This window comes from Pseudorca crassidens, chromosome 2 (genome assembly GCF_039906515.1).
Source record: "Pseudorca crassidens isolate mPseCra1 chromosome 2, mPseCra1.hap1, whole genome shotgun sequence".
Lineage (NCBI taxonomy): Eukaryota > Metazoa > Chordata > Mammalia > Artiodactyla > Delphinidae > Pseudorca > Pseudorca crassidens.
This window is the reverse complement of record NC_090297.1, coordinates 34,436,036-34,450,810: the sequence shown is the minus strand read 5'-3', so window position 1 is coordinate 34,450,810 and position 14,775 is coordinate 34,436,036. Positions and strand designations below refer to the sequence as shown.

The 14,775-nt window shown below is 36.0% G+C and overlaps 1 protein-coding gene across 8 annotated transcripts in view; it reads right to left on the bottom strand.

The window, feature by feature from the left end:
• CCDC30 (coiled-coil domain containing 30) overlaps positions 1-14,775 on the bottom strand; it is a 172,160-nt gene that overhangs the window by 136,556 nt on the left and 20,829 nt on the right. For 7 of the 8 annotated variants that reach the window (XM_067725743.1, XM_067725735.1, XM_067725738.1 and 4 more), the window contains 3 exons: positions 12,727-12,917; positions 5,437-5,526; positions 3,958-4,111 (listed from right to left, as the gene is read on the bottom strand). In XM_067725743.1, the coding sequence (XP_067581844.1) occupies positions 3,958-4,111; positions 5,437-5,526; positions 12,727-12,917 (435 nt within the window). The remainder of the gene's footprint in view (positions 1-3,957; positions 4,112-5,436; positions 5,527-12,726; positions 12,918-14,775) is intronic. The other variant, XM_067725740.1, reaches the window with a different exon arrangement.

Here is a 14,775-nt window from a genome sequence, read left to right as displayed (position 1 = left end):
AAGCTTCCAAGAGTCTTCTCCCAGCGGAGTCACACAGGATGTGCTTAATTTCTCCAGCAACGAATTGACAATTCGTGTGAAATGTTGTCTACCAGGAAAATTCATTACAGACTTGGTGACCAACATATTTATTGGGGGCTGGTGACATAGACACCACCTTCTGCCTAGGACACATCAAAATCCCAGACTCTCAGAAGGAAAGCAGGTTTTCAGCATAAATCATATTGTTTGTACAAAGAGGTCAAGCACAGTGAGCCACTATTACAAATTGGGGAATGCTGGGAACCTTCCCCAAATGCAAGTTTCCAGATGCTAGCCAAGGGCTAACCTGACAAGCAGACTTTCTAAGGACAGCAGTGTCAAGTTTTCTTCTTCTTCTTTTTTTTTACATCTTTATTGGAGTATAATTGCATTACAATGTTGTGTTAGTTTCTGCTGTACAATAAATTGAATCAGCTATATGGATACATGTATCCCCATATCCCCTCCCTCTTGAGCCTCCCTCCTACCCTCCCTATTCCTCCACCCCTCTAGGTCATCACAAAGCATCGAGCTTATCTCCCTGTGCTATGCAGCAGCTTCCCACTAGCGGGTTTTCTATATTAACTATTTTCTGCACAGGATGGATATACCATGTTTTGTTTATCTACTCACCAAATGATGGACGTTTGAGTTGTTTCTATGTTTTGGCTACTGTAAATAATAGTGCTCTGAACATTCACATACAAGGTTTATTTTTAAATTTATTTTATTGAAGTGTAGTTGACTTACAATGTTGTGTTAATTTCTCATACAAGTTTTTGAGTGGACATACGTCTTAATTTCTCCTGGGTCACGCAGGAGTGGAATTGCTGGGTCACATGATAATTTTACATTTAACACCTCGAGAAACTGCCAAATTGTTTTCCAAAGTGTCTGCATCATTTTACAATCCCATCAGCAATGTTCCAATTTCTACACTCCTTGCCAACACTTGTCATTGTCTTTTTTATTATAGCCATTCTAGAGGGTGTGAAGAGGGATCTCATTGTTTTAATTTGCACTTCCCTAATGACCAGTGATGTTGAGCATCTTTTCATGTGCCTATTGGCCATTCATATACCTTCTCTAAAGAAATGTCTACTCAAATTTTATTTTGTTTATTTTAAAATTGGGCTGTCTTTTTATAATAATATAAAAGAATATGTGAGAATTCTTCATATATTCTGGATATGAGTCCCACATCAAACACATAATTTGCAAATATTTCTCTCAGTCTATGGTTTGTCTTTTCACTTTCTTGTTAGTATATTTTGAAATACAGAAATTTTAAACTTGGAGTAAGTACAATTTATTAGGTTTTCTCTTATCACTCTTGCTTTTGGTGTTATATCTAACATATGATTGCCTAACTCCAGATCATAAGGATTTACTCCTGTGTTTTCTTCTAAGCATTTTATAATTTTAACTCTTACATTTAGTTCTGTGGTCCACTTTGAGTTAATTTTTGTGTGGGTGTGAGGTAGGGGCCTGTATTATTTTGAAGCATCTCCCAGGCATCATATCATTCATCTATAAATATTTCACTATGTATGTCTAAAAGATAAGGACTCTTTTAAAATATAAACTCAATACCATTATGTGTGATTAAGGAAATTTAACAAGAATTCCTTAATACAAATAGCCAATTAACATTCAAACTTCCAACTGTTTCATAAATGTTAAAAAACCTGTTTGAATCAGAATCCAGTAAAGGCCACACATTATATTTGGTTAATAATTCCTTCAAACCTTTAAAAATTCATCTTTTTCTTTTAGTTTATTTATTGGAGAATAAATAAATATTTGGCATGTATTCTTTTTTATTATTGAAAACTACTTTTATTATTGGCCAAAATTTTTCATTCCCATCCAAATTTTTGGGTGTGATATACAGAGAGCTAGAAAATAAACTAAAAGTCCTTCATTTAAAAGAGTCAGTTTGTTGAAATAAATAGGCTAATACTTGGGAAACACTATCATGTAACACATACACCTAGGGATAAATTCTGGCTTATATAAATTGATGGATGATTCAAGAAGTAACACGTAAAACCCACACTGACACTACATGTGATATTTTAAAAGGACTTGCTAACTCAGCTTGCCAGCGGTCCCCTGGGGATACTCACTGTGCAGACAGTTTTCAATTAATAGTTTAGGATCCACCAGAGCAACCAAGTGCTGATGGAACAGGGTGCTATGTGATTGTGTTCTGCTGCATCCAAATGTAACTAAACATAACAGGGCTCCTGCTCTTTCCTTTCTCCTTCTGTACTACAAGTAGCAGACTGCTTCTCATCAGACTCACGTGGCCAAATTTCTTTTTTTTTCTAATTGGGTTTATTGAGATAATACTTTGCATACAGTAAAATTCATCCTTTTAAGTAATTTGATGAATTTTGACAAATATATGCAATTGTGTACCCATTCGCCCAATTTTCCATCATTCTGAAAAGGTCATTTGTGTTCACTGTTTAAAATGCATTCTTAACAAAATCTCAACCCTCCTGATATTCTTTGTTTTTAATTCCACAATCAATTTGGCAGGATCATTATTGTTTTATACATTTAACATTTCTAAGAAATGATTCTACAGTAACATATATACTGCATGAAAAAGAATCAGTCTAATTTCTTTAATTATTGCAAATTATATAGAGAGGAAATCATTTAAAAAATTTAAACTTCATGCTAAAATAAATTATAGATAAAGCAAAGATTGAAACATAAATAATAAATCCATAAACGCACTAAAAGAAAAAAAAAACACCAGAGGAGAACATTTTCAATAACCGTGTAGTGATACAGAAAAGGCTTTACACATGAAAACCCAGAAGCCATAAAGAATAACTTGGTTAAATCTGATTTGATAAATATTAGCATTTCTATATGGCAAAAAAACTTAACATGACATTTATATCCAACAAAAGGCTCATATCCAGAATATACAGAAAACTCCTACAAATTAACAAACTCCTACAAAACATAAAGATACAACCCAATAGAAAAATATGTGCAAGACTTGAGCAGGAACTTCACAAAATAGTATATCTAAATGAGCAATAACAACAACAACAAACATATTAAAGGATTTTCACATCATTAGCTGTCAGGGGAACGCAAAGTAAAGCCAAAATTAAATACTAGTACATACTCATCAGAAAAGGTAAAATTAATAAGACTGACAATACTGAGTATTGATAAAGAATGTGAAGCAACCAAAATCTCATATACAACTGAGAAGACCTTAAGTTAATACAACTATTTGGAAGACAGTATGGCAGTGTCTACCAAAGTAGAACAAACCCGTAACCCTTTGATCTACTAATTCTACTCTTAGAATGTCATGATCAGAGGTGTACAGATAAGCACAAGAATATTCATAGCAGCACAATTCATAATAGAGCACAACTGGAAACAACATAATTGTCCATCATCAGTAGAATGGATAAACAGAATACATTGAATAGGCTTATTCAATGGAATACTAGAGTACAAACAACAAAAGTGAACAAACTACTGCTACATGCAACAACATAAATGAATCTCACAAACATAAGATTGAACGAAAGAAACAAACTAAAGGATGCATACTCCCTGTAGTCAAAACTCAGAAATAACCTTAAAAGTTAGGAGAGTCATAATTTTGGGGGAGGAGAGAATATGTAGACATAGGAAGAAGAAACAGGGCTTCCAGACTGCTGGAGATTTCTTGCACTGGGTAGTGTAAATATTGGAGTTGTACACTTTTTGGTAGGTATGTTATGCTATGCTTCAATAAAAATTTCTGGACACTGTAGAAAATGAGGCTGTATATCAGACTTTTATGTGTTTATCTTAAAAGATTTTTTTTCTCAGTGCTCTCATGTTCCAACCTGAGTAGGATCACTACACTTAAAACATTGTTAGACATGTTCATCTGTAACCACAGCTTACCTAATTTACTCTGTTCTTTCTCCTTCCCTTGCAGTTCATCAGTGAGCCTTCGGATCTCTTCATGGGCCATCCCTAACCTCCTTGTTACTTGTTCCATATCTTTCTCTCTGCAGTTTTGTGATATTTTACCTTTTTCTGGGTCTTCATCATGGGACTGAAATAAAACCACTGTTAGTAGTACACCAAAAAGTAAATATACCCTTATGACATCATGCTATTACCTATAAATGTTTGAAAGCCAATAAAGAAGAGTAGCAAACAGAATATTTACGTGCATTTATTTTATTAGGTTGAACCATAGAAAAATGGTGATATTTGATTGTTTTTAACCTATAAACATGCAATTTCACAAGGTTCAAACCTAACATATCTAAGAGATTATGGTTATATAATAGAAATTTAATGATAAAAATTATCATCTGGCCAAAGAGAGTGAAAATACTCCTCATTTATATGGTAATTAAATACAGTTTATAAAATGGTTTTACATAAGGTATTTCATTTAATTTCAAGGTATGTACACAATTAAGGCTCAAATCATGTTTAGAGCTCCTTTCCTACAATTACTTTCAAAGCATTTTAAAAACTAAGTAAGAAATTCAACCTCAATGATATTTTGCTTTTGATCCCCAAGATATGTATTTATTTTACATGAATATAATCATTACACAAATTTTTCTAAAAAATAAGAAAATAACCAATACCATCTACATAACAAAACTATTTTTAGCTTACTGGTATATTTCCTTGCAGTATTTTTTATTTATGTACATTTTTTACATAGTCATAATCCTAATCTATATACATGTTTCTGTCTGGCTTTTTCATTTAACATTATATGAGGAACATTTTTCTATATTGCTGTACAGATTTTGTAATGATTATTTTTAAAGGCTATATAATATTCCAGTGGGTGCAGATAATTTATATAATCATTTCAACATTTTGGTAGCTTCCTATTTTTGCTATTGAAAATAATACTATGATGGATATACAGTTTCATCCATATATATTTATCTTGGGTTACTTCCCATTGTTAAACTCTCTGTATATGTTTTATTCACTGGATGGAGCTCTTAATAACATTTCCCCAGATCAAAAAATAATTTCTACAAACAGAATTAATTATATGTAAAATAATGTGCTATACAGTCTAAAGGACTCCCCCGCCAAAAGAAGCTCCAAACGTATTTGGGAAGAAGTGTGTACTGTCCCAAGGTGATTTTTCAAAGGACATAACACACATCGATTGTTTAAGTTTTGATACATTCAGTAAAAATCAGCTATTGTGTTAAATGGGTGATTGACTTTTTTCTTCTTCCCAAATTTTTGTGATGTGTTTATAATACTCTTATGCACAACTGATATCTTTTAGCATGGATTTGTACATTTTAATATATTCAAACAAAATACTTCCAAGGTAAAAGCTAACCTGTAACTAGCTACTATTATTAAGAAAAGATTGTAATTTTTTCTTACCTCACTCAGACTGTGTTTAGACTGATGCACAAGTTCTTGATGTTTCTGATGTTCCCTTTGCAGAGGCTGGTGAGTTTGTTCAGATTTCTCCTAAGTAAATATTAAGAGGTGAATGAAAATTACATCAATCAGCTTCATGAATAAAAATGTCATTTAAATTTTAAAAAATAACCACGTAAAAGAAGAGGGAGCACAGTCCAATCCATTTTATGAAGCGAGACCATGCATTCTCAATAAGACACTATTGCCCCCAAGGGAGTGCAAACTGATTTCTATGGGGGGAAAAATCTTACCCTTTCAAGTACAAAGTGCAGATGCCTACAGTACAAAAATAGAATTACTTTATGTCAGTGCCATTAAAATTTCATGGGAGAGAGACAAAAAAAATTATCTAAGAAGTGTCATTATTGGGTTTCCCTGGTGGCATAGTGGTTAAGAATCCGCCTGCCAATGCAGGGGACACAGGTTCGAGCCCTGGTCTGGGAAGATCCCACATGCCGTGGAGCAACTAAGCCCATGCACCACAACTACTGAGCCTGCTCTCTACAGCCCACAAGCCACAACTACTGAGCCTGTGCGCCTAGAGCCCGTGCTTCGCAACAAGAGAAGCCACTGCAATGAGAAGCCTGTGCACTGCAATGAAGAGTAGCCCCCACTCGCCGCAACTATAGAAAAGCCCAAGCACAGCAAGGAAGACCCAACGCAGCCAAAAATAAAATAAATTAAACAAACAAACAAAATAAAAGAAACTTTAAAAAGTGTCATTATGGAGGCAATAATGAAAAAAAGGTTGGCTAACACTGGCTAGCCAGACCTTGATATTAAAGCCTGACAACGATAATACAAAAAGAAAACTCACAGGGCAACCTCACTCATAAACATAGATAGAAAAACGTAAACAAAATTTTATCAAACTGAATCTATAATATTTAGAAAGGATAACAAATCATGAACAAGTTGAATTTATCCCAGGAACGCAAGACATTAGAAAAATTAATCAATGAAATTCTCACATTAACAGATGAAAGTTCTAAATTACTTCATTATCTCAATGGCTATAGAAAAAACATTTTATAAAGTCAACATTAATTCCTAATAAAAGCTCTTAACAAACTAGGAATAAAAGAGAACTTTCTTAACCTGGCAAAGGGTATCATTAAAAAAAACCCAACCCTTAATCAAACATCATACCACTGAATACTTTTTCTCTAATATCATTAACCAGACAAGTATGTCTCCTATTCAAGATAATACTGGAGATCCTAGCCAGTATAGTAAGGTAAATAAAAGAATTAAAAGGAATCAAATTGGAAAGGAAGAAACAAAAGTATCATTATTCCCAGATAGGACTGTACAGGCAGAAAAAATTTTAAATCTTCAAATAAATTATTAAGATGAGAAATTTTAGCAACATTGGTAGGTATAGTCAATATATAAAAATAATTATACTTTTAATACTAGCAATCATTAGAAGATTAAATTCTTAATAAATATAGCATTAATAGTACCCCAAAATATGAAGTACCTAGCAATAAATATTAAAAAAATGTGCAAGATTTTGTAGGGAAAATTATAAAACTTTGTTTATATACATTAAAAAATAAATGGAAAGACTGTCCATGATCACAAATGATATCAATAATTTAAGATAATCAATTCCTCTTAAATTGATTTATAGATTCAATAAAAGCAAAAATCAAAATCCCAGAAAGCAAGGATTACAAGACAGAAAAACACTAACCATAAGACAAATGATTGATAAATTGAACTACATTAAAGTTAAGAACTTCCATTCATTAAAAGACACTATTAAGAATATTAAAAAGACAAACCACAAAGTGGAAAAAGAAGTATTTATGATACACATAATCAATAAAAGACTTGAAACCAGAACATAGAGAATTCCTGTAAATCAGTAAAAAAAAAGACAACTCTGTTTTTAAATGGACAAAAGACCTGAATAAACACTAATAAAATGGGAAATCCAAATGACAATCATACTAAGTTCACTACTAATCAGGGAAATGCTAATTAAAACCAATATGAGATATCATTATGCACCCAGTAGTTTAGCAAAAATTTAAAAGTCTGACAACATCAAGTGTTGATGAGGAACAAAGGCACTCTCATACACTATTTATTGGTGCCAGTATAAATTGGTACCACTACTTAAGGAGACAGTTTGACATTATCTGGTAAAGCTGAAGATCTACATACTCTATAACTCCCTAAATCTACTCCTGGGTATATACCTTACACAAGTGCATGCACATATATAAGAATATTCATAGCAGCATAACTGACAGATTATATTACATTCATAATAGATATAAATTGGAAACAACCCAAAACAACTTAGTATGGATAGTCTCATGCCATATATTCACATGATGGAATGATACATAGTAATGACAAGCTAATTAAAAATAAATAATACAAACATAATGTTTTACAAAAAAGCAATTCCCAAAGTTGATTCCTTGTATGTAATGTTCAAAAACAGACAAAACTAAACTACTATATATATTATTTAGGGAGGCACACCTTTGTGGGGAGGAAGGGAGTTGTGATCAGAAAAGGAAGCTTCTAGGAATTTGGCAATGTTGTATTCCTCACAGGACCAATGGGTACATGGGTGTTTGTTCCATAACTATTTGTCAAACTGTATTTTTTAAGTTTTATCATTTTTCTGCATATATGCTGTTATATTCCACAATAAAATGTGTTTTTCTAAATCTTTGATTATTCTTGGCATTAAATGTCATCCCTTTGTCCTCTGCCCCATGCAACAATAAAGTGATTAAATAAATTTTGATACATCCATTCAAAAGAATATATGTTGTCAAACAGACTAAGGCAAATCTATATACACTAATACAGAAAGTGAAAACAATATGCACAATGGAACATAATTTGTATTTTAAGAGAATGAAAATTTTCTGGAAAGATAAATAAAAAATTGTCAGCAGTGGTAGTTTAGGAATATGGAACTGAGGATTTGGGGTGAGAAAATTCATTTTTCATTCAATTTTATACTGCTTGAATCTGTTTCTACTATGTGCCTGTATTAAGTCAGAAAACCAACAAAAAACAAATGTTAGGTAAAATGTAATTAGTGTATAGATCAGGCCTTGCAAAATTCTTCAACTTCCGTGTCACTTTATGTGGCCTCACTTTGGTTGGAATGACTCTCTCATCTACTTTATGCACAGGTTGATTCAGTATTGGCCTATTAAAATATACCTAGGGGGACTTCAGTGGCTAAGAATATGCCTGCCAATGCAGGGGACACAGGTTTGAGGCCTGGTCCAGGGAGATCCCACATGCCGCGGAGCAATGAAGCCCATGTGCCACAACTACTGAAGCCCACGCCCCTAGAGCCTGTGCTCCTTAACAAGAGAAGCCACCGCAATGAGAAGCCCACACAACACAACAAAGAGTAGACCCCGCTCGCCACAACTAGAGAAAGCCCACGTGCAGCGATGAAGACCCAACTCAGCCAAAAATAATAAATAAATTAATTAATTAAAAAAATATATATATATACACACACAAACCTAGGGAGGCAATGAAATTTTTACAAGTTACATTTCATAATAAGATCTTTCAAAAATCTTTTTTTTTGGCAACACATGGGCCTCTCACTGTTGTGGCCTCTCCCGTTGCGGAGCACAGGCTCCGGTTGCGCAGGCTCAGCGGCCATGGCTCACGGGCCCAGCCGCTCCGCGGCATGTGGGATCCTCCTGGACCGAGACATGAACCCGTGTCCCCTGCATCGGCAGGCGGACTCTCAACCACTGTGCCATCACGGAAGCCCTGAAAAATCTTTTAAAAAAATCTTTTTAAAGGTATAACTGATATACAATAACTGCACATATTTACAGTGTACATATTTTTTTACATGTATCCATCCATGAAACCAATACCACAATAAAGATAATGAAAATATTCATCACCCTTAAAAGTTTCCTACACTTCCTTATAATTCATTCCTCCCCTAACATTGTCCCCAGGCAACCACTGATCTGTTTCTGTTACTATATATTAGTTTGCATTTTCTACTATTTTATACAAATGGAATCATAGACTATGTACTCTTTTCGGTCTGGCTTATTTCACTTAGATTATTATTTTGAAATTTATCTGTTTTGTTGTATATTTATCCTTTTTTATTACCAAGTAATATTCCATTCTATGGATCTATACATTTACCTTTTGATGAACATTTGAGTTGACTCTAGTTTAGGGCCACTACAATTAAAGTTGCTGTAACATGTATGTCTTTATGTGGGCACATTCTTTCATTTCTCTTGGGTATATTCCTAGGAGTGGAATGGCAGGGTTATGTGATAAGTATGTGTTTGACTTTTTAAGGCAATGCTAAACTAGTTTCCAAAAGTGGTTGTATCATTTTATATTCCCATCAATAGGATAAGGGAATTCCAGTTGCTCCACATTGTCACCAGCACTCGATATGGTTAGTCTTAAATTTTGCCATTCATTGATACATTAATAGTTACCTCATAATAAATTACTTCATTGTAATTTCTGTGTTTTCCTAATAATAAATGAAGTTAAGCATCTTTTCATGTGTTATTTACCATTTGTATATGTCCTTCAGTGCAGTCACTTTTTAAGTCTTTTGACCAGTTTTTAGTTGGGTTGTATGTGTTATTATTGTTGAGTTATAAGATTTATTTATATATTTAGATACAAAGCTTTTGTTGGATATATTTTTTAAAAAATTATCTCCCTTCTGTGGCTTGCTCTTTTATTTTTGTCTTTTGAAGAGCAAATGTTCTGAACTTTTATGAAGTCCAATGTTTTTTCTTTTCCTGTCTTATAAAAATCTTGCCAAACCCAAGGTCACTAAGATTTTCTTCTGTAAATTTTATCTCCTACATGATCTATGAACCATTTTGAGTTAATTTTTGTATATGATATAGGATAAATGTATTGTAAGGTCTAAACTTTCATGTGTTACCATGACACCCTTGTAACTCATAGTGCACCAAAAGCCTAAGCATGAATTCCCTTGCTTTTGCCAGATATGCCCCCATCCAACGGGAAAGATTCTCCACCTAGCTAGTGCCCTTATCAGCCAGAACAGCTATATTTTATCCAGTCCTCAGCCTAATGGCTGCCATTTCACTGCCAACCCATGGAATTTTTTAAACAAGCCAGTCATATCCTCCCATGAGAACTAGGGGGCACCTCATCCTATTGGTACTATAAAGTCTGTCTCCCATGGCCCCTATGGGTTCACTCCATTTCTGAGTACAACCCCGGTGGCCCTGCATGACAGGCAGTGTCCTCCCTGGGCTGTGAGTCTATCTGACTAATAAACTATCAATCACAACTCTGTTCAAGGTTGGGTGTCATGTATTTGGCTATCTCATAGTGTTTAGAGTAGGGACTCCCTCCTTTACCAGTGGGGAAGGGAACCTCAATAGAGTTGAGGGTTTTGTTTTTGTTTTTTTGCATATGTCTATCCAATTGTGCCAGCATTGTTTGTTGAAAAGTGTATCTTTTCCCCATTAAATTACCTTGGCACCTGTGTTGAAAATCAATTTACCATGTAGGTGTGGGTCTATTTCTAGACTCCTTATTCTGTTCCATTGATCTATATATCTGCCTTTACACCAATACTGCACTTTCTTGATTACTGCAGTTTTGTGGTAAGTCTTGAAAGCAGGAAGTGTGTATCTTCCAACTAGTTCTTCTTTTTCAAAGTTGTTTTGGCTATTCTAGTTCCTTTGCATTTCCTTATCAATTTTTGAATCGGCTTGTCAATTTCTACAAAAAAGTGACTCTACTGATTACTTTATGCTCAGGTAAATTACAACATTAGCTTAAACAAAATATAACTGGGAATGTGACACATTTTATGAATTACATTGTATAATAACAAAAACCCTTTGTAGTATATCTGTTTTAATTCTTTCTGTCCATTAGTGGTAAAACTATGACTTAGTAGTGACTGGGTAGATAGCCTTAGGGTCATCCCAGACTTCACCTCCACAGTGTCCAATTTGTTTTATAGATTCCATCTCCTTCATAACTCCTTCTTCCCTTCTGTATTACACTCTGAGCCTTGTTTTTGGTTCTCATTCTTTAATTAATTATTTGTTAACATCCCCTGAAATCCCGGCTTCCAATCTGGTCCCTATCCAATCCACCCCTCTACTGTGACCACAGTGATTTTTCTAATATACAAATCAGATCATGTTACTCTCCTCTTAAAATCATTCAGTGACTCTCCAGACCAACTATAACAGTTAGTCATTTGTACATTCAAAATATTTTTATGCCTCCAGTATGCTCCAGGAACACTGCTGGGTACTGATTCCAAACTCTCTAGCTTAGTATATGAGTCTCACCATGAAGTGGTTTCTGAAAATATCTCCAGGCACATTTCTCAGCATTGACTCACATGAACCAGTATGTATTATACATTATTTCCTCTGCCAGAAATGTCTTTCCCATCTTCTTCATCCAGCTAACACTCAGCTTTCAAAATGGTACTCAACATTACCTCTGCTGGAAGCCTTTTCCACCCATACTGACTCAGCCCCACCCCTGAGTTTTCACTTTATCACAGAGCTTTCCACACTGAATTATAACCACTGGTTTATTTCTTTCCTTCATTAGCTTGTAAGTTCCTTGCAAGTCCAAATTATTTCTAATTTGACTTTGTTCCTACATCCACTAGCACAAAGCCTGGCACATGGTAAGTTCTCAATAAATAATAACAATAAAGCTAATTGACATGTGAGGTACTATTCTAGAGCTTTACGTATATTATTTCATTTTCATGATCACCTTGTGGAGTAGTTCAGTTGCTCCCAGATTTTATAGAAACTGAGGCTCACAAAAGTTAAGCAACTTGTTCAAGGACATACTGCTAACAAGTGGTAGAGGAGGTCCATTTAAACCCAAAGCCTATACTCTTTTTTTTTTTTTTTTTTTTTGCGGTACACGGGCCGCTCACTGTTGTGGCCTCTCCTGTTGCAGAGCACAGGCTCCGGATGCGCAGGCTTAGCGGCCATGGCTCACACACCCAGCCGCTCCACGGCATATGGGATCTTCCCGGACCGGGGCACGAACCCATGTCCCCTGCATCGGCAGACGGACTCTCAACCACTGCGCCACCAGGGAAGCCCAAAGCCTATATTCTTAAGCGCTATCAAAACTGGCTTCCTGATAGTTTAATGTATGAATGGTTAAATGAACAAATGCAGTTTTCAACTTGCCTGTCTCTTACTCAATTACCCAGTTAATTTTGAATACCTGGGGAAATTCTTTCTGTAGGTTACTGCTCAGACATCTTTGTGATTCTGGTTTGGGATCCCCTCGTTCCAGTTTCCTCAAGAGTGTACTTCTTTCCATGAGTAAGTGTGCAATCTGTTCACTAGGGCTGCTCAGAGCTATTTCAGACAAGCCTTCTTGATACAATATTTCGACCTCCTTTATTTGCACTTCTGTTAGGAAGAAACACCAGAAACACAATTGTTAAAAGAAATGCAGGCAAATAACTAAAAAGTAGTGGGAAAAGGTTCTCAAAAGCCGTAGATATTCTTACTACCTGCAGAAGTTTAAAATTTGTTCTTGCATAACTTTAAAGTGTATTGTTTTAGTGAGTGCTTACTATGTGGCAGGTATTGTACTAAGCATTTGAGATAAATCTATCTTATTTAATCTTTACAACAACCCAGTGAGGTAGGAACCATGATTTTCCCTTTTAAGAAATGAGGGCTCAGGCACCAAGAAACCAAGAAACTTGTCCACAGTCACTCAACTAATCCTGCCAACATTCTCGATGATTTCAATATTCAGGTAGATGATTATTCCAGTCCCCTGGCTTTTCAGTTCCTTTACCAGCTAACTTCCAAAGATCTAGTCCTCTACCCCACTCAGCCACCTACTCCACAGTAATTCCCTAGACCTGGTCATTAGCCTCTATGGTTTCTGTAACTTCTCCCTAGCTTCAATTTCTAATATCTTATCCTCCATTCATCCCTTCTTATGTACTAGCAGCTCAATTTCAGTAATTTTTGACCATACTGGAAACTATCATCCATTGACTTTAAACACTTTTCAGTGTTCCTTATCCCATTCCTCTTCTCACTTACCCAGCTTAGATTCTATAGTCCATCATTACAATCACTCCCTTGAAAACATTCACAACTCTCTTGCCCCTCTTTCCTTCCATTATACTTGGTGACAAAACTCCAACCTGTTTAAATCCAGCTCTTCACCAGCACACTCCAGAAGCTGGATGGGGCTACAGAAAACTGCACAGGTAGTGCTGAGAGGTTTCATTTCAAACTCACGACTACTAACCTCAAGTGAGCCCTTACTGCTGCCCAGCAATCCTCCTACATTCCCCTGCTTGTTTCATCCCTCTCCCTCATCATATCTCTAATACCTCCTTCCCCATCCTCACTCTCACCTGAATACCCTACTTTTTTTTTTTTTTTTTTTTGGTACGCGGGCCTCTCACTGTTGTGGCCTCTCCCGTTGCGGAGCACAGGCTCCGGATGTGCAGGCTCAGCGGCCATGGCTCACGGGTCCAGCTGCTCCGCGGCATATGGGAGCTTCCCAGACCGGGGCACGAACCCGTGTCCCCTGCATCAGCAGGCGGACTCTCGACCACTGCACCACCGGGGAAGCCCGAATACCCTACTTCTTATTTCACCGAGAAAAGAGAAGCACTCTGAAGAGAGCTTCCACAAGCTCCCCTACCAAATCTGCCACCTCCCCCGCACTCTTCCCTCTTGTGAGATGTAACAAACTACCCTTGGCTCCTAAGGCCAGCACCACCCCCGCCCCCCTCCCCCCCTTGTACACTGGATCCCATTCCCTCTCCTCTCAAAGATAAAACTCCTGCAGTTGACTCTGATCTCTATTGCCTCATGCAGCTTTCTTCCCAACTAATCATCTTAGAGACATGGTATAACATCTCCCATTAAAAACAACAGTGATGAAAACAACAAAACTTTTTCTTCAAACTCATAACGCCCTCCAGTTCCTCCACCATTTCTTCATTTCTCTTTGTAGCACAACTTCAAGAAAGTATCAAAAAAAAAAAAAGAAAGGATCAACCACAGCCATGTCCCCTCCCCTTCTCCTACCATTCTTTCCTGAATTCACTCCAATGGCTTTCATATCCACCACTCCACAGAAACAGCTCTCCTCAAAGTCACAATGACCCCCATGTGACCAAACCCAATGGTCAATTACCTGTCCTCACTCCACATAGCCTATCAATGGTATTTGACCCAATTGTTCCCTTCCTTTTCTTAAAACACTTCCATCATTTCTCTTATGGGACACCAC